Source organism: Choloepus didactylus, chromosome 9, assembly GCF_015220235.1.
Source record: "Choloepus didactylus isolate mChoDid1 chromosome 9, mChoDid1.pri, whole genome shotgun sequence".
In the NCBI taxonomy this organism is placed as follows: domain Eukaryota; kingdom Metazoa; phylum Chordata; class Mammalia; order Pilosa; family Megalonychidae; genus Choloepus; species Choloepus didactylus.
Genome location: NC_051315.1, coordinates 92717143 through 92744832, shown reverse-complemented (window position 1 = coordinate 92744832; position 27690 = coordinate 92717143). Strand labels below are relative to the sequence as shown.

The following is a 27690-nucleotide window of genomic DNA, read 5'->3' as shown; positions in this document are numbered from 1 at the left end:
GAGTCCCCTTCATATCCTGCCAATAGCTCTACCCCATTCATAACTTCCTAGTTAGTATGAGCCATGCAGATAAGGTTGAGCAAGGCTGCCAGGCAACTGAGGAAGACAGGGAGGGTTTCCTGTAAGAAAATTTCCCATGACCCTGTGTCAAAGGAAGGTTAGAATACTAATTTGACATCTTTATTCGTTTTTAATATACAGATATGTATGCTATAAAATTCCCTCTAATCTCTTTAGCTTTAGCTATATCCCATAAACTTTGCTGTTTTATCATTTTCATTCATCTGAAAAGCCTTTTCTTATTTCTCTTTTTATTTCTTCTCTGACCCATTGGTTACTTAGGAGTGTGTTGTTAAATTTCCATATATTTTTCAGTTTCCCAAGTATTTTCCAGACTCACCCCACCTTTTGACCTCAGCAACAAGGCTGAGGGCAGGATGAGAAACACTGAAGTCCTGCTTCTCCTCAGAAGAAAGCCCTCCGGGGAGGAGGAGGAGGAGTCCTGTGATATTGGCTGCAGCCGCCTAGAGTGAGTCTCTCCTCCACTGAGCTGGGAGAAGAGGGAGAGCAGACTTGATTCAAATTCCATGGATGCTCACCTTTCTTACCGAATGTTCACAGATTTTCCTGAACAGGTATTTCTTCATTTGCTGTTTACCCAGAAAATTCGGAGGAATGTTTCCAGAGGCTCTGACTGTGTGTGTGTGTGTGTGTGTGTGTGTGTGTTATTTTCACCAGTTTCACTGGGGAAGGGGTCAGCAGAGCTCCTTGTGCTGTCCTGACAAAAGTCAATCTCTCTATATGTATACTTTTATAAAATATAAATCTCATAATAAATCTCATTCTGATTTTAAAATTTGGTGGGAGATAAGTGATACAGGAACAGGGAACTATAGATAGACTGTTACCCCAAAAAGGCTACCAGCTAGAAATAAGTGTTCCAATCCCTAAGGAGAGGATTACTTGAGCTACTTACCAAGAATATTAATTTAACAGATTTTAGTCAATGTTTCCTAGAATTTGTAGCAAATATTTGTTCTTTAATATGGTAGTTTTCACTTTATGAACTACAGAACACTTGACAAACCAGATTAACATACCAGAAATTATAATTCACACTCTTAAGACATTCCTCCAGGATACCAACTCCGTAAACTCGTGTTACACATTTGACTTGGGATCCAACTGATTTATAGACTGCATTAATGTGTCAGACCACATGAACAGGGTCTCCATCTGTCTCTGACAGAATAATATTAATCTTATTTTCCAAATGAGCACCAAGCATATCTCGAAGGTCAGAAAGAAAGCCTCGTTCAGTGTTGCTGTGTTCACAAAGGATGACATTTATTCCTTGGGAAGTTGCATCCAGAATATCATGATGGGACATCTCACCTGCCAACAAAGGAACAAGCAAACACTTAAATGTTAGACATGGACTCTGTGGAATACTGAACTGCAGAAATAACAAGTCTGCATTCTGTATGAAGTCAATGTAGCACAGAATTACCTTATATAGATGTCTAGAAAACTGTGTATAATTTTTCTTACATGTCCTCCAATTAAAAAAAAAGAGAGAGACCATCCTACTGAGAATTCCAACTTTTTTATTCTAGGCTGACCCAAGACAAGTATCCACAGTAAATGGCACATAAAGCAGTAATTTAATACTGCCAGAGCCAGAACTGTTAAAAGCACCCACAAGGGATTTTCGTAATTTAAAAAGTGACCATTGCTAAGTAAAATGGGACTTTTGGGGAGTTTCTTTCTTATGTAAATAATAAAAAAACAAATACCTCAGAAGAAAATTCTTAATTATATTTCCAAGAAGACACCTTTTTGTTTTGTAAGCACTGATATTTTCAGCATCAACCCTAGTCTATTTGAAGATTAAAAACAGAAACTACTTCTCTTTGACCTAAGGTAAAATTCCCAGAAATTCTGAAGTTACTGGAAGAGAATCTCATCTTTTGTGAAAAAATGTGGGGAAAATGCGAATGTTTTAAATAAAAAAAAAAAACCCATTTGTCAATTTAATCAGTTCTAACTCGAGCAAAAAGGTATTGTGTACAATTTGGTTTGTTCATAAAAAGCATAATTTAAAAATATATTTAGAGACCTAAAATCATTTAAAAATTAAGGAAAAAGTGAGGTTTTTTCCCCAGAAATTTTCAGTCACCCTACACTCTCCCCCCAATGTGTATCATTCCACTATAAGGAATATTTTTTATTTTAAACACCCTTTAAAATGTCATCTATAATAGTGATGGTATATATACCAAAAGGAGAAGACACTGACATGGCCTGGTTTGAAGCCATGCTTTACGAAAGACAAATCTAGATGTCTGGACTGTTAATTGGACTGACTGGAGAAAGTCTGAATGTGGTAAAATCCATGAAGACACTGCAATAATAGCTGAGGGCAAAAGAAAACTAAAGCCTGGCTTAGGATGGAAACTGCGGGAAAGAGAAAGCGAATGGGAAAGTGCAAGCATGAGCCAGACAAATGAGAAAAAAAATTAGTACATTTGCAAGGAGTAATACCTCACCTGGTGGTCTTTACAGGCTATTACCCTTAATGACCTAATACCATGGAAATACAGTCCCTGGCTCACAGGATGGGTTATGAACTTCAGCAGAGGCCTATATTTGGTCTTTTGGCTGGTGCTTCCCATCCCTGAAGTTAATTTCAAGTAATGCTTTATAGACTATAGATGTAAAGTTAGCCAAGATAATAGGACCATTTTCTATTTCTCAAAGTAGCCAGATAGGAAGGATGTTTTAACATTTTGGAACTGCTTGCATTTATTTTGTGAACATATTACTTCTCAATTTAAAAAAAACAAAACAAAACTAGTTTAACAAAATAATCATTAATTATGAGGAAAGAAATAATTCGACAAACCCAAATTGAGAGACAGACTACAAATTAAATTGCGTATACTCTTCAAAAATGTCAATGCTATAAAGACAAAGTGAGGAACAATTCCAGATTGAAAAAGAGACTATGTAACAACTAAACGCAATGTATGATTCTGGATCAGATAAACATCAGAAAAATAAATGCTATAAAGATTTGAATATGGACTATATATTAATGTTGAATTACCTGAATTTGATAATTGTTCCATGGTCATATAAAAGAATGTCCTGTTCTTAGGAGATATATGCTAAAGTAATTAGAGGAGAAGGGTCATCATCTCTACACTTTCCTCCAAAATAGTTTTTGGGGAGGGAGTAGTTATAAATACATACATACACATAAAGGTTCACAGAGAGAACATGTAAAAATGTGGCAAAATAATAACCATCAGTAATCTAGGTGAAGGGCATACTTCATTATACTATGCTTGTAACTTTTCTATAGTCTGAAATTTCTTCAAAATAAAATGTTAAAAATAATTTAAAAATAGTCACACACCATACTTAGAAATTCAGTCAAACTCCCTATACATACAAAGTTTATTTCAATCTGGTCCAGGTTTGAGGGCTTATAAAAACCTTTCATCTTCAGAAAAACAGACACATTTTCAATTTTTTGATTCAGAACAGTTACATCAGACTTGCTCAGATGCTGCCTCTCTCTACTTCAGGATGTTAGAAAGCTTTAAGTGCTTTCTACAAAAACTGTAGTTTTTGTAAGCAAGTATGTTAGATAATAAAGCATGGCTATGGGAGGCAGGAGAGGTATAGTAATGAAGAGGCACAGAAGCAGCCATGGGAGTGGTCAGAGGGCTAAGACCCTAGAGTTTGGTCCTGGAAGAGGGAAAAATAATTCCTTAACTCACTGTGTCCTAACCCTAAGGAGGAGAAGAGATGGAAACACAGCTGGTAACACCAGATGTACAAAATGGGGACCCTTTAAGATGGCCTCCAAATGCTCTGGAGGAATGTGGATCATGTTTGGCCACACCCTTAAATAGTAAGTAGGTCAAGTAATTCAATAAAAATTCAATGAGTACCTATTAGAGTAAAGCCCAAGGAGCCAGGCAAACAAATAATGACTGTCCAAAAGAAATGTATAGTGGAGGTTAAGGCCAAAGTGATAGGGATCTGAGAAGAGGCATGACCATCAGGGCAGGATGCAGACAGCGTCAGAAAAAATTAACTTTGGGGGACGGTGTGGAAGATAGAGAAGATTACAGGCTTGATGCAGTGCTTCAGGTAAATGATGCCTGGATAGATTGTGGCGGTTTGAAACTACATGTACTCCAGAAATCATGTTCTTTAAGCTAATTCATTCCTGTGTGTATAAACATATTGTAAGTAGGGCCTTTTATTGAGGTTACTTCAGTTAAGGCGCAGCCCAGGATGGGTCTCAATCCTCTTACTGGAGTCCTATATAAACAGGACAAATATGATGAATACATGGAGAAAGAGAAAGCCAAGGAAGAAGAAGCTGCAATCAAGAAAATCTGGAAGAGAAGGGAGAAACCAGCAGATGCCACCATGTGCTTTGCCATGTGGCAGAGGAACCAAGGATCACTGGCAGCCAGTCTTCAAAAGCAGTTTTGATGATGCCTTGATTTGGATATTTTCATGGACTCAAAACTGTAAGCTTGTAAGCTAACAAATTCCCATTGTTAAAGCCAACCCATTTCATGGTATCTGCTTTGAGCAGCCTAGGAAAATAAAATAGAGATAAGGGGAAAGGTTCTAGAAAGATCTTAGAGCTAGAACTGATAGGAATCAATGACTGACTGAATAGAGCTAAGTAGGAAGAGGAATCAGTTTCTCGCTAAGGCAACAGGGTACAAAATGTCCCATTAACTGACACATGAAATCTGAGAGAAAGCATATTTATGAAGAAGATAGGTTAAATAATTGCTAAATATCAGTTTTAATAATCTAAAAATAAATTGTTAAATGATTTCTTCCTTCTACAAATCTGTATGTCCCCCAGTTGTGATGTAGTGCCGGTTTAATTCAGGTTCAATATTTATTAGATCCCACGAACAGTGCTGTCCTAAAATCTACCATTTTGTAATTTGTTAAAAAATAAACCAAGGTGGAGAAATGGTAGAGAAAAAAGGTAACAGAAAGATACAAAGGCTTTCTTACCTGTGAGATAAAGGTCTGCCACAACACCCTGCAGAACACTGCTCCCAGAGCCAGCACACAGGGCCACAACTTGGACTTGAGAGTCTTCAGGATAAAGGAAACAAGAGATCAATACACTATGATTCCCCTTCATTTTAATATTTTAATTTGTACTGAGAATCCTAAATGTAATACAAATTTCACTCTTGGTCTCATCACCAGTGTATGAATTTTGCTTACTGATGTAAAAAAAATCAATATAGGCAAACAGATTCTTCAGTATTTCATCACTAATCCAAGGCAGTGTTGTTGTTCTCCTGGCTGTGGCTGCAAAAGCCCACGCGGGGCAACCACTGAGTGATAGACACCAATGGCACAGCCCTAGGCTTTATCTCAGCCCTGCCAACTAAAGTAACCCCACCTGGGTCTCCAGACAATCGTGAGAGGTAGGCAGGTACTATCTCTAGTCACAGGTGGAGAAGCTGAGAAACTAAAAGGGCTAGTTAGAAAGAGGAATGTGAGAAATGGATTTGGTACATATTTTTTAACATAGTATTTATCCTCAAAGAGGATCCACTGAAAAGTGAAATAACAGAAATATCCAAGCCAAAATCCTTAAGTATTTAACACTTAGGTTTCTAGAATGAACACTATTAGTGCTTACACCAGTTTGGCAACATGGTATTTCAAAAAAAGGGCTTTAGAGTTGGATCGGAATTCAGATCCCACCTCTGCCATCCATTTTGTTTGGAAACTAACTCCCATAAATTCTTTGATCCAGCCATGGACTTTTGTATACGTTACTTGAGCTATCTGAATTTCAATTTTTTCACCTATAAAATGGGAATAATAATACCTACCAATAGCTAACAACAGCAAACAAGTATTTACTGTACTTATGATGTGCCAGTCACTGCTAAGCATGTCACATGGATTATACACTTACCTCTCTGAGTTGAGTTAGGTTTTATTATTAGTGCAGTTTTATAGATTAACTACCAAGACAACAAGGGGTTAAATAACTTGCCCAAAGTTATGCAGTAAATAGACAAGACAAATTTGAACCCAGATTGTTTGGCTACCTACACTCTCTACACTTGTAACCACTATGCTTCACTGCCTTTGTAGTGAGAACTAAAATACTTAGGACACAGCAGTACAGTGCGAGGCTCACTAGGGATATATCCACCCAGTTTCTCTTCATTCTTTTTGTTCCCAAACTTACTGGTAAAGGCCAAAAGAAAAGACAGTGGCTACAAGTCAGAAAATGCAGTGAATCACATCATTTAGTAGCGCCTCCTTATAAAATATTGTCAATATAAAGTGCAAGATTTACATTGTAATTGCAGCAATCATGACTTTCAGCTCTCTTCTGGCACATGGTAGGATTGTACTTCATGCCCTCCCTGGGTTGTGCTGTGCAGTGTGACTAATTCTGGGCAATGAGTTGAGCAGAAGTAGCATGTATCATTTCCAGGCTAGAAATTTTCATTGATGGTTTAAGACCCTCCAGAACTCTCTCTATAAATAACAGCAACTAGTTTACAATGAGCAGACTTCTCCTGCTGACTTGAGATGAACACATAAAATGACTGAAAAATAAATCTTGTTAAAGTCATTAAGATGTATACTACAGTGTAACCTAGCCCCCCCATCAATAAAGTGAAAAAATCTCCCGTGAGCTGCTGACACATTTTCTATCATTTATATTAACACAACCAAAAGTTTCAACCTCTGTCCAAACATACTAGTAGATATAATGGTAATATAAAGGAAATATATTTACCTAGAGTCCTCCCTACCCCAAGAGCTAGGCGAACATGAGATAGTTTTAGGTGTCTCTTGATTCGCTCAATCATGGTTGCCAAGGAGACAGAGTCATCCAGTATACATAACCGTCCCATTCCAGTATACAGAAGCAGAGGCTGAAGAGAAACACAAATTACAAACACTGTTATAGAACAAACAGCAAATGCTGAAATCATGCACACTGAGTTTACTGTTACAAGCTCCAGGCTCAAGTTTGGGGATGCAAACCCGACAAACATTCTCTGACTTCTAGTTGCTCGCAGTCTCCTGGGAACAGACGTTTAAGTAAATAATCACAATAAAAGTATTTTAATGCAAGATAGTTGCAACTGTTATTGATGCACAAAGCAATGATAAAGTAAATGAGTTGCAATTTGGTGTGGGGGTTGGAGACCTTAGAGGAACTGGGACCAAAGGAGACTTCACAAGGACTTCAGTCTTGAAGCAAGACCAGAAAAGAGTTCAAAAAGGGGGCAGGTGAAGTGCAGTGTGGTAGGGAAGGGGTAGGGTAAGCTGTGGAGAGGTATTTTAGATGGAGAGAACACGTGCTAGGGTGTGCAAGAGTACACTGTGAGGGCAGATTCAAGGGCAGACAGTATGGCTGACGTGCAGAACGTGTGATGGGAAGGACATGAGGTAAGGACATGAGGTTGGAGACAAGGGCTGCAGCTCACAGGCTATGCTAAAAAGTCTGGTCTGTCTCCTATAGGTGCACAGTGAGGAGATTATTAATATCCCAAGTGAAGGGAGATGAGAATATTAATGGGGTGGCAGAGGTAATAGGAGAAACATTTTAGATTTGGGGACAGAATCACAAGGGCTGGATTTACAGGGGCAAGGGAAGAAAAGTTGTGGAAACTTGAAAAATAGGGTAGATGATGCCATCAAAAAAAGAAAACAAAAGAAAAAAATGATTTAAAGGGAAAGAGGTGAATGAAGCTAAAAAATAAGGTCAAATTTTTTATATATTAGATTGGAAATACCTGTGAGATCTTTACTTGGAAAATGTCCAGAAAATAGCTGGCAATATGAGTTGGACGGTTTAACTTAAGAAAACATTCTAAGACAAAGTAAAGATATAGAAATCATCATACATATAGTTAAAGGAGCAAATGAAATAGTCCAAGCATAGGGTATAAATCAAGAAGAGACTGAATCTGTAACCCTGAAGAAATACCACCATTTTTCTATTCCTGGAATATCTCCCTCTGTCAACATCTTTTCCAAGGTATATTATGCCCTCATCACCACTTTATGCTTCTTTAGATAAGAGGTAATGTCCTGTTGATCTAACAATTTACAAATTAATTTACTGAACAAAAATGTGCAGTATACATGAACAGATATATTTTTATTACCTTCTCCAGTAACAGAATTTCAGTCTTCTGATAAAGCTTTTTGTTTTGGGAGAGAAAAGCCACCACCTGCAGCAAAGCTTTCTCAGTACAATTCAGACTGATCCGTGTTTGTTCCTCATCATCAGTCCTGGGGGGGGTTGGGGGGGGCAGAGAATCACTCCTTGTTTATGACAAATATAGACAAAATGTATTTTAAATAATACACTGTTTAAAACCCTGGTATAACAGATTAGATTTATATGGAACTAAGGATTTAACCAACAAAACCCATTTAATCCCAAATCAATCTATTTTCTCGAGTTCTAATTTCAGCATGCATCAGGATCACCTGGAGGACTTATTAAAACACAGATTTCTGGGCACCCTCTCCAGAGATTCTGATTAATTAAGTCTGGGTAGAGCCCAAGAATTTGCCTTTCTAACAAGTTCCCAGGTGATTCTGATGTTGCTTGTCCAGGAACCTCACTTTGAAACTACTATTCTAGAACAGTTCTTTTTTTTTTTTTTTTTTTTTAATTTTGAAATAAATTCAAAGTTGTATGAACAGTTACAAAAACAATACTAGCCCCATACACAGAATTCCATCATACCCCGACACCCCCTCCCCCGGTAGCTCAATCCACAACTTTAACTTGCTGTCACATTGCTATTTCTTTCCCTCCCTATCATCCATCATCTATTGCTCTGTCGTCTGAACATATGAGAGCTAGCTGCACACATCCTTGAACAAACACTATAATTCACATATACACTTCCCATGAACAAGAACATTCTTTCATGCAATCCCATTAAGTGCAGCTAAGAAGTACAATAGATTCAACAATGATAAAAAGCTTACATTCTACATTTCCTTTTCCTTATGTCTCAACTGTGTCCCTTTGAGCCTCCTGTCCTCTATCCTCCTGTCCCATCCAAGTTCAAGTTCATCCTTAGTATTCAATTGTCATCTAGTTAGACTGCTTTTTTTTTTTTTTTCAGTTGTGGAAACATATATACAGCCTAAATCTTCCCATTCCACTCCCTCCCTAGCCTTTCATTAGTGGGATTAATCACATTTAGAATGTTGTAATGCTCTTTCCCACCCTCCATTACTAGAAATTTCCCTTCACCTCAAACAGCAACCCTACACTCATTTCTTAACTCCCCACTGCCCTTTCCCCCATTTCTCTTAACCCAAACTCTACTTTTCATCTCTATGGTTATATTCTCTGATAATTTCTTTGTGTTTACTGTGGGGCTTAAAATTAACCTCTTAAATCCATATCAATCTTGTTTTTCTTTGATACCACCTTCACTTCAATGGGACACATAAATGATGTTCCTATACTCCTCCATTCCCTCACCTGTATATAGTTGTCTAAAATTACATATTTTACACTGAGTTCAAAACCACTGATTTGTCCTTAGAGTTTGTATATTTTATATCATGTAGGAAGTAGCTAGTGGAATTACAGTTCAAAAATTATTGACTGCTATTTGTATTCCATTGTGGTTGGAGAATGTGTTTTGAGTATATTCAATGTTTTTTTTTTTTTTTTTTAATTTCTTGAGGCTTGTTTTATGACCCAGCTTATGGTCCCTTCTGGAGAAAGATCTGTGATCACTAGAGAAAAGTGAATGTATTGGTGATTTGGGATGTAAGGTACTATATATGTCTGTTAAAATTCTCTATATCTCTTTCTCCTTTCCTTGTCTCTCCTCCAGCAGGGCTCCCCTCAGAATCTGAAGTAGGGCAGGTCTTTCATAGGCAAAGTCTCTCAGCATTTGTTTGTCTGTGAAAAATTTAAGCTCTCCCTCAAATTTGAAGGAGAGTTTGGCTGGATAAAGTATTCTTGGTTGGAAATTTTTCTCTCTCAGAGTTTTAAATATGTCATGCCACTGCCTTCTCGCTCCATGGTTGCTGCTGAGTAGTCACTACTTAATCTTATGTTGTTTCCTTTGTATGTGGTGAATTGCTTTTCTCTTGCTGCTTTCAGAACTTGCTCCTTCTCTTCAGTATTTGACAGTCTGATCAGAATATGTCTTGGAGTGGGTTTATTTGGATTTATTCTATTTGGAGTTCGCTGGGCATTTATGCTTTGTGTATTTATATTGTGTAGAAGGTTGGGGAAGTTTTCCCCAACAATTTCTTTGAATACTCTTTCTAGACCTTTACCCTTCTCTTCCCCTTCTGGGACACCAATGAGTCTTAAGTTTGGACATTTTATTTTATCTATCGTATCCCTGAGATCCATTTTGATTTTTTTGATTTTCTTCTCCATTGTTTCTTTTGTTCTTTCATTTTCTGTTCTGTGGGTTTCTAGGACACTGAGATGTTGTTCGGCTTCCTCTAGTCTTGTATTGTGAATATCCAGAGTCTTTTTAATTTGGCCAACAGTTTCTTTTATTTCCATAAGATATTCTATTTTTTTATTTACTCTTGCTATGTCTTCTTTATGCTCTTCTAGGGTCTTCTTTATGTAGCTTATATCCTGGGCCACGGTCTTCTTGATGTCCTTTAAATCCTTTGCCATGTTTTCATTCATCGATTGTAGATCTTTGATTAACTTTGCGAGGTATACTGTATCTTCCGATATTTTGGTTTGTGTGTTTGGAGTTGGATTCTCCATATCTTCTGGTTTTATCATATGCATTAAGATTTTCTGTTGTTTTTGGCCTCTTGGCATTTGTTTTGCTTGATAGGGCTCTTTCAAGTTGTAAAGAAAAAGGGATATCGATCTAATTTTTCAGGAGCACAGTTTGGTGACATACACTTTCTCTAACTAACCAGCAGATGGCGTCTGTGAGTCACCTATATCCCTCGAGTCAGTTCTCAACCTTTCTTCCGCTTTGTGTGGGGAAATGATTCTTGTGGGTTCAGTTGGAGAACTCAGTTTGGGTGTGTTGCTGGAGCTGTCCGCCCTGAATGTGGGGCGTGTGTACGGGTAGCCAGGGAGGAAGGGCAGTTCTAATGTTCAAATCCCCCAGGATCCCGGAGATTCAAGGCCGCCGCACAAGTCTAAGCCTTCATTTCAGTTCAGCCCCAGCCTCTCACTCTCGCTGATCCATAAACCACCGGACTTGGCGTAGCGTCCCTGGGTTCTCCGAGCGGATCCCCCCTCCCAGCCGCGCTCCTCCAGTAGCTCAGCCAAGGGAAGGCTGTGCTACGTCATCAGTGTGCGCCGTCCCACAAGGGAAGTCCCGGGCCGCCGGGCCGTGCGGCAGCGCACTCCCAGCCCGAAGGAAAAATGGCCGAGCGGGGCGTCTCAGCCCCCGCCTCCTCACACCGTTCCTCCTTCCCAGCTCCGGGACAACTGGCGGGGCTTTGGGCTGTGGGCACGGCCCCGGGCAGGAGTTCATCCAGCCCTCCGGGGGCTAGCTGCTAGCCGCGGGGTTTCTTTCTGCTTCCAGCTCTCCCCTCCGTTCCCCCGAACCCAAGGGTATCTGCTGTGGGCTATCTTCCTGGCCAGACAGCAACAGGCCAGCCCAGCCCCCTCTTGCTGTGTTTTTCTGCGTGGTTCCCACAATTGCTACTGGAGCCGCTCCTTTATTTATTTATTTATTTTAAAACAGCCAGCTGGTCTCCATACGCTGAACCCTGGCTTCCCCAGCCGCCGCGCGGCTGCGGGTCTTCCAGTCAGCTTACTCACTCGTTTCAGAATGCCGACTCCTGGTTTCACCAAGTATACGGCTCCTCTGGAGCTAGGAGCCCTCATCCAGTTGGTGCATCGCTGTAACCGGTATTCTAGGTCACTTTCTGGTTTTTAGGTAGTGTTTTTCACAGAGGCGTTTTTTTCGCCCTGTCTCAGCTAGCCGCCATCTTAGTTCTCATCTCTAGAACAGTTCTTAATACTGGCTGTGCATCAATAGCCAATCTCCTAACAGCTTCTTAAAATGACAGATGCTGGAACCCTAAACAGATCTAGTGAAACAGAAGATCTTCAGATAGGGCTAGGGAAAACTGAATTTTTTTTTTAAAGCCCTAAAACAGTTAATTCTCAACATTGCTGAATTCAAAAATGCCCTGGATAGCATTTTAAAATGCATTTTCTTAGGCAAACCCTATTCTAATTACACAGATCTCGGATGATGCCAAAATTCTACATTTTTAATAAGCCCCCCCACCACCACCATTAACAATGATGCAGAGGATCCCTGAATCACCCTCTGAGAAGCAATGCCTTAGAGCTTCTCAAAAAATACTGGCGTTAAAAAAGTTTCGCATTTAGGCATAAACTATATAAAAATCATAGACTCCAATCTGGACCTAAATATAAAAGCAAAACCATAAAACTCTTAGAAAAAAACATAGGGGAAAATCTTCAAGACCATGGATTTGGCAGTGGATGCTTAGATATGACCTTAATAGTGTGGGCAATGAAAGAAAAACACAGATAAATTAGACTTCATCAAAATTAAAAACTTTTATGCATCAAACACATTTTCAAGAAAGTGAAAAGACAACCTACAGAATGGGAGAAAATATTTGCAAACCATATACCTGCTAAGTGTTTAATGTCTACAACATATAAAGAACTCCTACAATTCAACAACAAAAAGACAACCCAATTTAAAAAGGGGAAAAGGACTTGAATAGACATTCCCCCCAAGAAGACAGATATTCAAATGGCCAATAAGGGCATCAAAAAATGCTTTACATCATTAGTGCTTAGGGAAATGCAAATCAAACCCATGAGATATACTTCACACCCACAAGGATGGTATGGTTTGGAGCCATATGTACCCCAGAAAAACATGTTCTTAAAGTTAATCCATTCCTGCGGGTGTGAACCCATTTTAAATGGGACCTTTTGATGAGCTTGCTTCAGTTAAGGTGAAGCCCAGGATTAGTCTTAATTCAGACAGATAAAGAGAAAGCCACAAGGAACAGCCAGAAGCTGAAAGTCAATGGAACCCAGAAGATGGAGAGGCTGCTATGTGCATTGCCGTGTGACAGAGGAGCCAAGGACCAAGGATCGCCAACAGCCAGCCCCATAAGGCCAGTCTTCAAGAAGAAAACATCACTCTGATGACACTTTGATTTGGACTTTCTTTTAGCCTCAAAACTGTTTATGACAAACCACTGCATGGTATTTGCTTAAGCAGCAAAGGAAAGTAAAACAGATGGCTATAAAAAAAAATAATAATAAATTAAAAAAATAAACTAAACAGGAATTAAGTGTTGGCAAGGATGTGGAGAAATTTAAACCCGTGTGCATTGCTGGTGTGAACGTAAAATGGTAAAGTCATTGTGGAAAACAGTTTGGCAATTCCTCAAAAAGTCAATCACAATATGACCCGGTAATTCCAAAACTAGGTATATACCCAAAAGAAATGAAAACAGGGACTCGTAACAGATATTTGTACACCAATGTACATAGCAGCATTATTAAAAATAGCCAAAAGGTGGAAACAGCCTAAGTGTCCATCAACAGATGAATGGATAAACGAAATGTGGTATGTATCAATATACAATGGAATATTACTTAGCCATAAAAAGAAATGAAGTGCTGATAAATGATACATGCTGCAATGTGGATGGACCTTGAAAACATTTTACCAAGTAAAACAAGCCAGACACAAAAGGACATATTATAATTCCACCTTTATGAAATATCTAGAATCGGCAAATTCATAGAGACAGAAAGTAGATTAGATATTACCAGGGTCTGGGGGAGGAGGAATGGGGGGTTATTGCTTAATCATTACAGAATTTCTGTTTGGGGTGATGGAAAAGTTTTGGAAACAGTGGTGATGGATGCACAACACTGAATGTGATTAAGCCCACTGAACTGTGTACTTAAAAGTGGTTGAAATGGCAAATTTTATATATATTTTACCACAATAAAAAAGGACAAAACAGATAAGCTGGAAAAGTAGTTCTCAACATTAGAATCATCTGTGGAGCCTCAGGGGAAAAAATGGAAATAAAAACAATGCCTGAACTGCAATCTAATGGTAAAACCCAAGCATCATCTGTAATATAAAAAAACTGGAAACAAATTAAATGTCCATGAGTTAAAGAAAACAGTCAATCAGTAGGAGCAGGAATGCTTAAAAGAAACTATAATACAACCATAATAAGAAACAACACAGCAATTAAAAACAATGAGATCTAATGTATTTATGTGGAAAGATCACTAAGATACCCTTTGAGCAAAAAAAGGCAAAAACAGCATACCATTTAGTTAAGAAAACAATGCCTAAAACAAAACAAAACATTTTTTCATGTCCCTATGTGTGTTTGGAAAGATACCCACTTCTCTAAAAAAAATGAGACTTGAATTAAGGATATAGGGATTGAGTAGAAAGGGGACTTGTGCATTGTTTGAATTTTTTAATGAATTTTTCATGTGTTATATGTAAGTTTTTAAATTTTCAGTATTTACATAGTATTTCAGTAAGTTAAAAGATATCCAGGGCCGAAATCTAGTCAAAGACCCATAAATAATTTTTCTTAAGGTTCTTGAGATTTTCCAAAATTATTTCAGGACATCTGCAATGATGTTCTATAAAGAATCTACACTTAAAAACATTCATCAAAGAAATCACCTTTTGGTGTAGCCCAAAATAAGTTTCAATTTTATTAAAAAGTTCTATTTATCTTTGCTCTTAACACAATTGTTGATTCCCAGCTTTGTACAGCTTGTCTTTTATGATGCTTCATTAGGTCCTAAGATAAATTAGCCTAAAAGAAAATCTCCTATGAGGCAACACGTTGGTAACTCTGTCCTAAATAACTAATCGATTGCCCTTATAAGAGGCACTTTTTAATATATTTCTCTTTTAAACTGCTTGGGAATCATTCATTTGCTGAGTGCTGATTAAATACTACCTTTCAACATTACTGGGAGGATTAAAAATACTGTGCATAAAATGTAGTATAGTCCCTCCCACAATGAAAGTACTCAAAAGTGTTACTTTTCATTTTCTCGTCTTGGAAATGATTCCATAGTTCTCTAGCATCCAAGCAGAAATGAAATGTACACTGCTTTGTAAACTCAGTCAAGGGGGAAGGAGGGGTAAGGGGATCACAACACAATTTGTTTCAAACCTAAACACCAGGGAAGGAAGATCCTTACAAGTAAATTCGCGCACACATACACACACACAAAACATATTGTACCTAGCAGAAAAAGAAGTGACAGAAACATCTGCAATTTCTTTCACTGCAGACATGACTTTGTCCAGGTCTTCGGTGCGGCTGATGTTGAATTCTATTCGGTAGGTTCCCTCTGTGGGGCATTTGGGAGCTTTGGCAGGACGTATGGGGCTCAAAGTACAAGAACCTAGAAGAAAAAAAATTATGGAAAAAAATGGAGTATGTTTTTCCTAAGATTAAAAAGTAAGATAAACTATGATGGGCAAAATTTATAAGAAATATTTTTAAAAGACCTATGTTTTCGTATGCTTGTAACATACACACACATATATGTGCCTTATGTATACATCCACCAAGAGTCCACATAATCTAGAGATTTAGCATGGACATACAAAATCAAGTTTATTTTCAGTATTATTTTCCAGATGGCTCTTAAGGGAACATAAGAAAAATCTGGACAAGACTGACTGACTCATGGAGGTTTAAACGATATATAGAATTGTCTATTGCTTGGTAAGTCTACCCACGTCAACCATGATCCAGGTTACAAATGCTCATAAACTGTCTGAACACATTAATCCAGATCATATCATCATAAAAGCTTCAGCTAAAAATGAGTGAACTTAAAGATTTATTAAAATAAAGCTAAAACTCATGATGAATTCCCTCATTGTGGTAGGGATATGTAAGCATTCAATGAAGCCCTGATGTCTATCTGACTAACATATGAAGTCTATTCTGGAGAGGCCTTTGTTTGAATTCAATTTAATAAGCATTTTTTGAGTGCTTAAGTGCAAGGCACTATGCCGCATGAATGAGGATTATGAGGAATCAAGAAGCTCAGTCCAGGAGGATTGTGGAAAGATGGTGGAGTAGGAAGCTCCAGGAATCAGTCACTCAAACCCTGAGCTGGAAGAACTGTCTGAATGAACTATTTTGAAACTATGGAATCTAGTGGAACACTCTGCAGCATCTACGGAAGACTTGCATAAAGAAGCTGGTACATATCAGTGAATCTCACATTCCATGCAGTGGCTACTATTCTCCATCCCCCCAGTCATGTGGCAGGCAGTAGTGCGGACTGCAATCTAGGTTCCTGGTGCAGCCTGCTGATGCCAGAGTGAGATATAAGAATCTTGTCCTCCAAAATCAGGGGATGAGTGATCTGATCACTGATCAATATTTTTGTTCAATGGCTTCAAATCACTAGGGGACCAGCTCTCAGGGCAGCCACTGTTCTAACTTTCTCTCTCTCTCTCTTTTCCCTTTCCATTCCCTGTTTGGAAGCAAAAGTAGTTTGGAAAAGTCACAAATTGATGGCTCCAGCCTTCAACAACAACAAAAAAACTAGCAATCCCAGAAGATTAAGTGTTGCTTTATGATGCATCCTGGGAACACAGGCTCAAGCACAACAAAGACTTTCAGAAAATAACAACTTTGTTATTTACACATCACAAAGGGTCCAAAAGCACAGGAGGAGAAATTCAACTGTGCCTGTCTCTGGGGGAGGACAACTGCTTGGGACAGGGTTGGTGGATGGCAACTCATACGCCCTACTTCGCATCAGAGAGGAGACAAATCTGTGCTGTCCAAGGGTGGGGTATTTATACAGCCCAGAGGCAAACAACCCTGCCATTGAGCAAAAACATGCATCAAAAAAACTTGTGCAGAATTCCCGCCCTGATTAGCAGCTGTTTCCATTTCAGGTTTAAGGTATGAACAGGCTGCTCATTAGACCTAACATCTCCCCTTGGGGCTGAGGAACTGAAACACTGAAACACACAATAGAAATCGAAGGGGAGTGGGCAAGAAATCCATAAATAAAGAACTAAAAGAAATCAGGAAAATGAACAAAATAAAGAGACAAATTATAAATAGGAATCAAACAAATTTTGGAGCTGCAAAACACATTAATTGAAAAAAAAAACTCATTAGACAGATTCAAGAGCAGATGTGAAAGAAAAAAAAGGGCAGATTTGAATAGGCAGAAGAAAGGATCAGCAAACTTAAAGACAAGGCAATTGAAATCATCCAGTGTGATAAGCAGAGTAAAAATAATGAAGAAAAATGAACAGAGCCTGCGGGACCAGTGGCACACAATAAACCATACCAATATACACATCACTAGAGTCCAGAAGGACGAGAGAGAGAAAGGAGCAGAAAAAGCATTCAAAGAAATAATGGCTGAACAATTCCCAAATCTAATGCAAGACATGAATATACACAGTGAACTCCAAACAGGACAGACTCTAAGAGAACTACACCAAGACACATAATGAAATTGTCAAAATCCAAAGTCAAAGAGAGGATTTTGAAAGCCACAAGAGAGAAGCAACTTGTCAAATACCAGAGATCCCAAATAAGAGTAACAGAGGGTTTCTCATCAGAAACCATGGAGGCCTAAAGACAGTGGGATGGCACACTTGAAGTCCTTAAAAGATGATGATAATAATAATAATAATAATAATAATAATAATAACAATAATAATAATAAGCCCTTAAAACTGTCAACTATTCTGTATTTCACAAAATTATCTTTCAAAAGCAAAGGAGAAATTAAGGCATTTACAGATAAATAAAAGCTGAAAAAGTTCATTACCAGAAGACCTGCCCTACAAGAAATGCTAAAGGGATTCCTTCAGGTTGAAATAAAAGGACATAGTAACTCAGAGTCATATGAAGAAATAAAGAGCACTGGTAAAGGTAACTAGGTAAATATAAAATCCTATACTATTGTACTTTTGGTTTGTAACTACTTTTTACTTCCTTATAGGACTTTGGCAAGTGTGTAAAATTACATCTAAAATCTATGTTAATGGCCATACAATGTATAAAGATATAATCAGAGACAATAACAACATAAAGAGTTAGGGGTGGAGATATATAGAAGCAGAGAGTTTGTAAACTACTGAAACTAGGTTGGTACTAGTCAAAATAGGTTGTTATTAGGTTAAGATGTTAATTGTAATCACAAAGGTAACCACTATGAAAATAACTATAGAGAAAAGGAAAAAAGAAGAGACTCAAAATGGTATACTAGAAAAAAAAGCAACTGAATACCAAAAGAAAAAAAAAAAGGCAGTAATGGAGCAACTGAGGAACAAAAACATACAAGACATACAGAAAACAAATAGCTAAATGGCAGAAGTAAATTCTTCCTTTTCAGTTATTACTTTAAATGGCAATGGATTAATTAAATTCCCCTAATAAAAAGGCAGAGAATGGCAGATTGGATGAAAAAGCATGACCCATCCAAATGGTGTCTTCAAGACACTCACTTTAGATACAAAGACACAAACAGGTTGAAAGTAAAAGGGTAGAAAAAGATATTTCATGCAAATAGTGACAGAAAAAAGAGTTGGAAACACTATATTATTGTCTGAAAAGACAATTTAAGTCAAAAAAGATTACAAGAGACAAAGGATATTACATATTGATGAAAGGTTCAACCTAGAAAGAAGATATAATAATTATAAACTTACATGCACCTCCCAATAGAGCCCCCAAATAGATGAAGAATTGAAGGGACAAATAGAGTTCTACAATAATTGTTGGACGCCTCAATATACCACTTTCAATAACTGATAGAACATCTATGCCCAATTATAAAATGGGCAAAAGATATGAAGAAGACAGTTCTCTGAAGGGGAAATTCAAATGGCCAAGAAACACATGAAAAGATGCTCAGCTTCACTAGCTATTAGAGAGATGCAAATTAAGACTACAACGAGATACCATCTCACACCAATTAGAATGGCTACCATTAAACAAACAGGAAACTACAAATGCTGGAGAGGATGTGGAGACATCGGAACTCTTATTCATTGTTGGTGGGACTGTATAATGGTTCAGCCACTCTGGAAGACAGTCTGGCAGTTCCTTAGGAAACTAGATATAGAGTTACCCTTCAATCCAGCAATTGCACTTCTCGGTATATACCCAGAATACCTCAAAGCAGTGACATGAACAGATATCTGCATGCCAATGCTCATAGCAGCTTTATTCACAATTGCCAAGAGATGGAAACAATCCAAATGTCCTTCAACAGGTAAGTGGATAAATAAAATGTGGTATATACACACAATGGAATACTATGCAGCAGTAAGAAGCAACAATGTCATGAAACATATGACAACTTGAATGAACCTTGAAGACATAATGCTGAGTGAAATAAGCCAGGCACAAAAAGAGAAATATTATATGCTATGACATTGCTGGGGAAGAATGCAGGGTGTCGGGCTTCCCCACCTTGATGGTTGCTGATGTGCTCACAGACATTGGGGACTGGTGGTTTGATGGACTGAGCCCTCAAATCATGGGACTTGCCCTTGGGAAGACTGTTACTGCAAAGGAGAGGCTAGGCCTGCTTATAATTGTGCCTAAGTGTCTCCTCCTGAATGCCTCTTTGTTGCTCAGATGTGGCCCTCTCTCTCTAGCTAAGCCAACTTGGCAGACGAAATCACTGCCCTCCCCACTACATGCGATCTGACACCCAGGGGTGTAAATACCCCTGGCAACATGGAATATAACTCCTGGGGAGGAATCTGGACCCAGCATTGTGGGTTGGAGAACATCTTCTTGACCAAAAGGCGGACATGAAAGGAAATAAGTCAGTGGCTGCGAGATTCCAAAAGGAGCTGAGAGATCACTCTGGTGGACACTCTTAGGCACAATATAGACAACTCTTTTTAGGTTCTAATGAATTGGAATCGCTAGCAGTAAATACCTGAAACTATCAAACTACAACCCAGAACCCATGAATCTTGAAGACGATTGTATAAAAATGTAGCTTATGAGAGGTGACAATGTGATTAGGAAAGCCATGTGGATCACACTCCCCTTCATCCAGTGTATGGATGGATGAGTAGAAAAATGGGGACAAAAAAGAAAAAAAAAAGCACCCAGTGTTCTTTTTTTACTTTAATTGTTCTTTTTCACTTTAATTTTTATTCTTATTTTGTGTGTGTGGTAAGGAAAATGTTCAAAATTAATTTTGGTGATGGTCGCAGAACTATATGGTGGTACTGTGAACAACTGATGGTATGCTTTGTATGACTGCATGACATGTGAATATATCTCAATAAAACCAAATTATTAAAAAAATAACTGATACAACATCTGAACAGAAGTAAATAGAATATTTGAACAACACTTTAACCAGTTAGACCTCATGGACATATAAAGAACACTTCACCCAACAAAGGCAAAATACACATTCTTCTCAAGTGCCCACGGAACATTTTCCAGGATAGACAACACAATAGGCCACAAATCAAATCTTAATAAAATTTAAAGATATTGAAATTATACAAAGTATCTTCTCAAGCCACAATGGAATAAAGCAAGAAATCAATAAAAGAAGGAAAACTGGAAATTTTACAAAATGTGGAAATTAGACAACACAGTATTAAACAACCAATGGGTCAAAGAAGAAATCACAAAGGAAATTAGGAAATATCTTGAGACGAATGAAAATGAAACACACCAAAAACTTATGAGATGCAGCAAAAGTAGTGCTGAGGGGGGATTTTTTTTTTTTACTCTTGAAATTTTTAGTAAAAGTTGTTCCAAAGAGCAGATTGAGTGTACTATTCAGTCATAAAAGGAATGAAGTTCTGACACATGAGACAATAGGGATGAATCTTGAAGACATCATGTTGAGTGAAATAAGCCAGACACAAAGAACAAATAATATATGATTTCAGTGATATGAAATAATTAGAATATGCAAACTCAGTCAGAATCTAGAATACAGGTTACCAGGGGACATGGTGGGGATAAGGAATGGGAAGTTAAGGCTTAGAAGTACAGGAATCCTATTTGGAATGATGTAAATGTTTTGGTAATGAATGGTGGTAATGGTAGTACAATATGATGAACATAATTCACAGCACTGAAAGATATAGCTGAATGTGGTTAAAAGGAGAAATGTTCGGTTGTATATATGTTAAAAGAATAAAAATATTTTAAAAAATCCATGGAACTGCAGTAAACAAATAGGAACCCTAAGTTAAACCATGAACTATAGTTAACAGTACAATTATAAAAATGTGCTTTTATCAATTGTAACAAATGTTCCACACCAATGCAAGGTGTTAATAATAGGGTGGAATATGGGAATCCTGTATTTTATGCATCATTGTTCTATAAACCCATAACTTCTCTAATAAGGAAAAAAAAAAAGGATTATACACCATGACCAAGTGGGATTTATTCCAGGAAAGTAAGGATGGTTCCACTTTAGAAAATCAATGTAATACACCATAGTAATAAAATGAATGGAAAAAAAACAAATGATCATCTTAATTGATGCAGAAAAGGGACCTGAAAAAAAACCCAACATCCTTTCATGATAAAAACCCTCAGAGAATTAAGACTAGAAGGGGACTTTCTCAACATGATAAAAGGCACTTTGGAAAAACCCACACCAAATATCATACTCAATGGTGAAATACTGAGAGTGTTCCCCCTAAGATTGGGCACAAGACAACGATGCCTGCCATCACCAATGTTATTCAATGTTGTACTGGAAGTTGTAGCCAGAGCAATTGGGCAAGAAAAAGAGATAAAAGGTATCCAAATTGAAAAGGAAGAAGTGAAAATATTCATATTTGCTGATTACATGATCCCATATAAAGAAAAATCTGACAAAATCCACCAGAAAGCTACCAGAACTAATAAAAAAATTCAGCAGAGTTGCATGATACAAGATAAACATACAAAGTCAGCTGGGTTTCTTTATACCAGTAATGAATAATCTAAATAGGAAATCAAGAAAAACAATTCCATTACAATAATATCTAAAATAATAAAATACCTAGGGATAAATTCAATCAATGGGGGTGAAAGATTTGTACACTGAAAACTATAAAACATTGCTGAAAGAAATTAAAGACCTAAACATATGGAAAGGCATCCTATGTTCATGGACTGGAAAATTTCATATTGTTAAGATGTCAATACTGCCTAAAGTGATCCACAAAGTCAATGCAATCCCTATCAAAATTCCAGCCGTCTTTTTTGCAGAAACTGGAAATGTAATCCTCAAATTTATATGGAATTGCAACAGGCCCCAAATACGCAAAACATCCTTGAAGAGGAAGAATAAAGTTGTAGAACTCACACTTCCCAATTTCAAAACACCCTACAAAGCTATAATAATTAAAACAGTGTAGTACTAGCATGAGGAACAGAAGAGTCCAGAGATAAATCCACACATCTATGGCCAGCTGATTTTCAAGATGGGTGCCAAATCCATTCAATGGGGAAAGAATAGTATCTTCAACAAACGGTGCTGGGACAACTGGAAATCCACAGGCAAAAGAATGAATTTGGAACCCTGCCTCTCACCATATACAAAAATTAATTCAAAATGGATCAACAACCTAAATATAAGAGCTAATACTATAAAACTCCTAAAAGAGAAGAGAAATATCTTCAGAACATTTTGTAGGCAATGGATATTCAGATTCTACATCAAAAGCACAAGCAACAAAAGAAAAAAACCGATAAAATGGACTTCAAAATTAAAAACTTTTGTGCATCAAAGGACATTATCAAGAAAATGAAAAGACAACCTACAGAATGGGAGAAAATAGTTGCAACCCATATATCTGATAAGTGTTTAATATCCACAATATATAAATAGCTTCTACAATTCAACAGCAAAAGGACAAGCAACTCAAGTTAAAAATGTGCAAAGGCAAACTCTGCAAATTAAACTCATTACCCTCCACCCTACGTGGGACATGACTTTCAGGAATGTAAGTCACCCTGGCAATGTGAGACAAAACTCCCAGGGGTGATCCTGGTCCTGGCATCATGGGATTGACAGTGCCTTCTTGACCAAAAGGGGGAAAAGAAATGTAATAAAATAAGGTTTCAGTGGTGAAGAGATTTCAAACAGAGTCAAGAGGTCATTCTGGAGGTTACTCCCATGCAAACTTCAACCATGTATTACAAATTGCCATGGTAAGTCAAGCCCCAACCAACAGTATTCCTGAAAACCTACAGAAAACCCAAGGCTCTATCTAAGACTCTTTAAAAGTTTTACTTATTAAGTTTATTTTCCAGAAACTTAAAACCTCCAGATTGTTCCTATACCAGATAAGCCTGAAACTTAGAGGTACCAGTCTCTCCCAGAACATCAACCAGTTGCATTCTCCTACCCCATAATGTTGACACCCCTTTTCAACATGAAGAAATTAGAATGGTCATTGCCCAAATATCCCTGAAGACTGAGAAAATGATCAAATGAGAGGGAGGAGTTGTAACTGAGAAGTTAGGATTTAATAAATGATTACGACTACTGAATCATATAGATATTTCTTTTTAGTTTGTAGTGCATTAGAACAGCCAGAAGGAAATATCTTAAATTGTGGAACTGTAATCCATACTGCACTTAGAAATTTGCTCTGTATCTACCTGTTAAACTGTATTTTGAAATTTATCACTATTCTGCATATATGTTACATTTCACAATAAAAAAATGTTTAAAAAAAAAACAAAAATAGGCAAAGGACTTGAATAGACATTTCCCCAAAGATAATCAAACAGCCAATAAGGACACAAAAAGAAGCTCTACATCCTTAGCCATTAGGGAAACGCAAATTTAAAAAAATACAATGAGATACCACTTCATACCCACTAGGACAGCTATTATTAAAAAAATGAAAATAAGAAGTGTTTGGTGAGGATGTGGAGAAATAGAAAACTTGGGAATGTGAAATGGTGCAACCGCTGTGGAAAACAGTTTGGCAGTTCCTCAGAAAGTTAGACACAGAATTACCATGTAACCTGACAATCCGTCTTCTAGGAATTTACCCAAAAGAAAAGGAAGCAGGAACTTGAACAAATATTTGCAGACCCACGTTCACAGTGGCATTATTCACAACTGCCAAAAGACGGAAGCAATCCAGATGTCCATCAACTGATGAATTGATAAATAAAATGTGGTATATACATACAATGGAATATTATTCAGTCCATATTAAAAAAAGTGAAGTGCTAATAGATGTTACAATATGGATGAACCTTGAAGACATCATGTTGAGTGAGATAAGCCAGACACAAAAGGACAAATATTGTATGATTGCTCTTATATTAAATACTTAGAATAAACAAATGCATGAAGACAGAAAGCAGAACAGTGGTTACCAGAGGTGAGAGGAAGAGGGAAAGGGGAGTTAATCCTAAATGAGTATGAGTTTTGGTTTCAGATGATGAAATAGTCTGGAAATAGATTTGGTGAAAGTTACACAGTATTGTCAATTTATTTAATGTCAAAGATTTGTTCACTTCAAATGGGTAAAATGATTTTTATATTATGTATATTTTTCCACAATTAAAAATAAATTATTTTTATAAAAAAGAAGCTCAGTCCTGCAATCAAGACTTCCTATGTTCTCCTTATTCAATAAAGATAAAAATGTTCCACTTTTCAAATGGAATTTAATTGCCAGATTTCAGCAACATTATTTTTAAATATATTATATAAACATGGGATAATGCTGTCCCCTGCTAAAGCAGTTAAAGTTTCATTGGTAAGACACTCTAAACTGCCAAAGTATTTGTAAAGAAAATGTTAATTATGATGGAATAAGATGCTTCTCACCAAGTCCTTTAGCCAACCAGCTGTTGACTCCCTGGGGTGCAGCATCATAGGCTGTGTGAGGAGAGTAAATACCAACTCTGTTCTCTAGAGCCCGGATCACCAAGCGCTCCTTCCAGGTTTCCCAGGTTATGCGCTTCATGGGTCGGAAAATAGGAGGATGGTAGGACAGAATGAGATCTGCCTTCTTTTGCAGCGCCTCCTCCATCACTTCCTCAGTCAAGTCATTGGTCAAGAAGAGTGTGTTTACAGTATGTGGTGGGCTTGGTTCCACCAATAATCCAACATTGTCCCAACTCTCAGCAAAAGAGAGTGATGCAAAGTCATTCAAGGAAGAAATGAGAGCTTTCAAATCCATGAAGGAACGAGAAAAACTGCAGGAAGGGGAATGGATAAGCCGGACTACCGTGGGGACCAGGCGTACACAAGATGCCAACCTACAGAAATTAGATAAAACTGTTATCTGGTCACAAAAACAGAAAATGATACATACATATGTTTTAGACATGGACCTCAGAGGCAGCAAAACACATGGGCAAAAGAGCTCTAGTCAGATCTGGGTTCAAATACTAGCTCAGCCACTTACCAGTGCATGGTATCTTGAGTAAGGCGTTTAACTTCTATGAGCTTGTTTTCTTATCTGCAAAATTGAGATACTGCAACCTATCTCACAGGAGAACCAACTGAATTCTTATAAGCAGGTAACCTAACACAAACCTGGTACACAAAACAGAAATGTTCATCCGTCCCCTGCCCCACATATACATGTAATTTTGTCCTTGTTTTCCTCACTCCTGCCTCAGTGATCCTCCTCCCTTCTCCATTTCTTTCTTCTCTCTTCCTTCCAAGCTCACTTCAACTTTCTAAATAAAACTTACCCTAACAAACCTTCCTTTTCAGTGTTCCCCCCACCCACGTATTCTCACAATGTTATATTCCTGTTCCTCTCCCCCAGTATGCTAAAGCCACCTGAAAACAGGAACTATCTTTTATAAATCTCTATCAGCATAGACAGGCACACTAAATGTTTACAGCAAACTGACACAGCCAACACCTGTGGTGTCTATTGGCATTAAAACGTGCTTTACCAAAAAAACGATTTTTCTTTTTTAATTTTTAAATGCTTTACCAGCAACCAGAACCACAGGACACAAAGGTGGGTCACTCCACAAACGAGCAGGGTCAAAGCCAAGAAAAAGGAAGGAACTTCTGCATCTGAACCAACGGTTGCAGCACAAAGATCACATCCAAGAGATGGGAGAGGTCAAGATGTAGGGCACTTTACCCATACAGTCTATAAGCTTTCTAGACATTTATAACTAAAAAGAAACTGGAAAGTTTGGTTAAAAAAAAAAAAAAAAAAAAAGGAAAGGTGGAGGATAATGGGGAGCTGGAAAAAAATTGTTGGCTCTAAAATATGAAAACTGCAAAATCGAAATCAGTAAATATTTTTTAAAATAACTGTAAAAGATAACACAGTCACCCCATAATGTCAACACCCCTTTTCAACACAAAAAAGTTAGATATCCCTGAAGATTGAATGATCAAAGGAGAGGAAAGAGATGTAACAGAGGAGTTAGGATTTAACAAATGATTAAGATTACTGACTCATTACATAGTTATTTCTTTTGAGTTTCTAGTATATTAGAGTAGCCAAAAGGAAATTCCTGCTATTGCTGAACCAGTAGCCTTGATCTTTGATAATGATTGTATAACTATATAGCTTTTATCTTGTGACCATGTAATTGTAAAAACCTTTTGACTGACACCCCTTTTATGCAGGGAATAGGTAGATGAGTAATAAAATAAAGATATGCATAAAAAAATAATAGGTTGGGAATATGGGGAAAAAAATACCCCTGTGTAAACCGTGGACAACAGTTAATGGTACTACTTTAATAATCTTTCATCAATTGTAACAAATGTAATCACTGCTTAAAAAAATAGAATTACAAAAAAGTGCTATCAACTGTAACAAATTTTCCACACCAATGCAAGTGTTGGTGGTGGGGTGGTGTATGAGACTCCTGTATTTTAGCATGATTGTTCTTAAACCCACAACTTGTCTAATAAAAAAATAACATTGTCAATTCAGTTCTTAAATTTAGTATCTACAGAAATTTTTGTTTTTGAAGAAACATTTCCTGGTATGCACAATAATTTACAAGAAATCACAGGCAATCATAAATTGAATGAAATGTTCATAACATTGCTTTCAAAAGCAAAATAAGTTTCGAACATTTTTACGGCAAAAAAATATTTGATGAGATATGGATACTTATTCAGTATTTGAAGCTCAGCGGGTTGTCCCAAGAATTAAACACAGTCAAGCACGGAGAACAGTGCCTGTCCTAGAGTAATCACAGTGCTTGCTACTGTTAAGTAAGGTAGGAGGGCCCGCTTTACAAACTGCTCCCTCTTCTGTTTCCCCTAATCCTCATTTCAGTCCCACTTCAGCGCCTTTTCCAAGACAGTGAAGAGCCCAGGTGGCACAGCAAGCCAGCCCTGCAGTGAGGACCCCCGCCCCACAAGTGCCCTGTACTCTCGCGTGACAGGGCAGTTCTCTGCCCCAATGTACTCTTACGCCTCATCTCCCCGCAGCAACCCCACAACAGACACAGCCTGCCCGAACCAGACACTGTCACGAAGGCCGCAAAGTCTCACGCGGATTTTTAAATCGCTCCTTACTCACCAGTCCCGAAAAAAATACGAACCCTCAAACGTCACTTCCGGCCCGGCGCAGTCTCTCCGGGTTTTGTGGTAATGGTTCCAATTAAAGAACCGGGCGGAAG

The 27690-nt window shown here is 37.8% G+C and overlaps 1 protein-coding gene across 2 annotated transcripts; it reads right to left on the bottom strand.

Annotated features, from left to right (window-relative positions):
* Positions 1 to 1019: 1019 nt before the first annotated feature.
* On the bottom strand, positions 1020 to 27498 carry NIF3L1 (NGG1 interacting factor 3 like 1). 2 transcript variants are annotated; one of them, XM_037850205.1, is made up of 8 exons: positions 27483 to 27498; positions 25485 to 25538; positions 24902 to 25335; positions 15313 to 15475; positions 8208 to 8334; positions 6827 to 6965; positions 5062 to 5145; positions 1020 to 1395 (listed from the first exon to the last, which is right to left on the bottom strand). In XM_037850205.1, exons 2-8 carry the CDS (start codon positions 25490 to 25492, stop codon positions 1211 to 1213), a joined length of 1140 nt encoding a protein of 379 aa, XP_037706133.1. In that variant the 5' UTR covers positions 25493 to 25538; positions 27483 to 27498; the 3' UTR covers positions 1020 to 1210. The 2 variants fall into 2 exon arrangements, with proteins under 2 accessions (XP_037706133.1, XP_037706132.1); XM_037850204.1 differs by lacking the exon at positions 27483 to 27498 and having other exon boundaries at positions 25485 to 26204.
* Between the last annotated feature and the right edge of the window lie 192 nt (positions 27499 to 27690).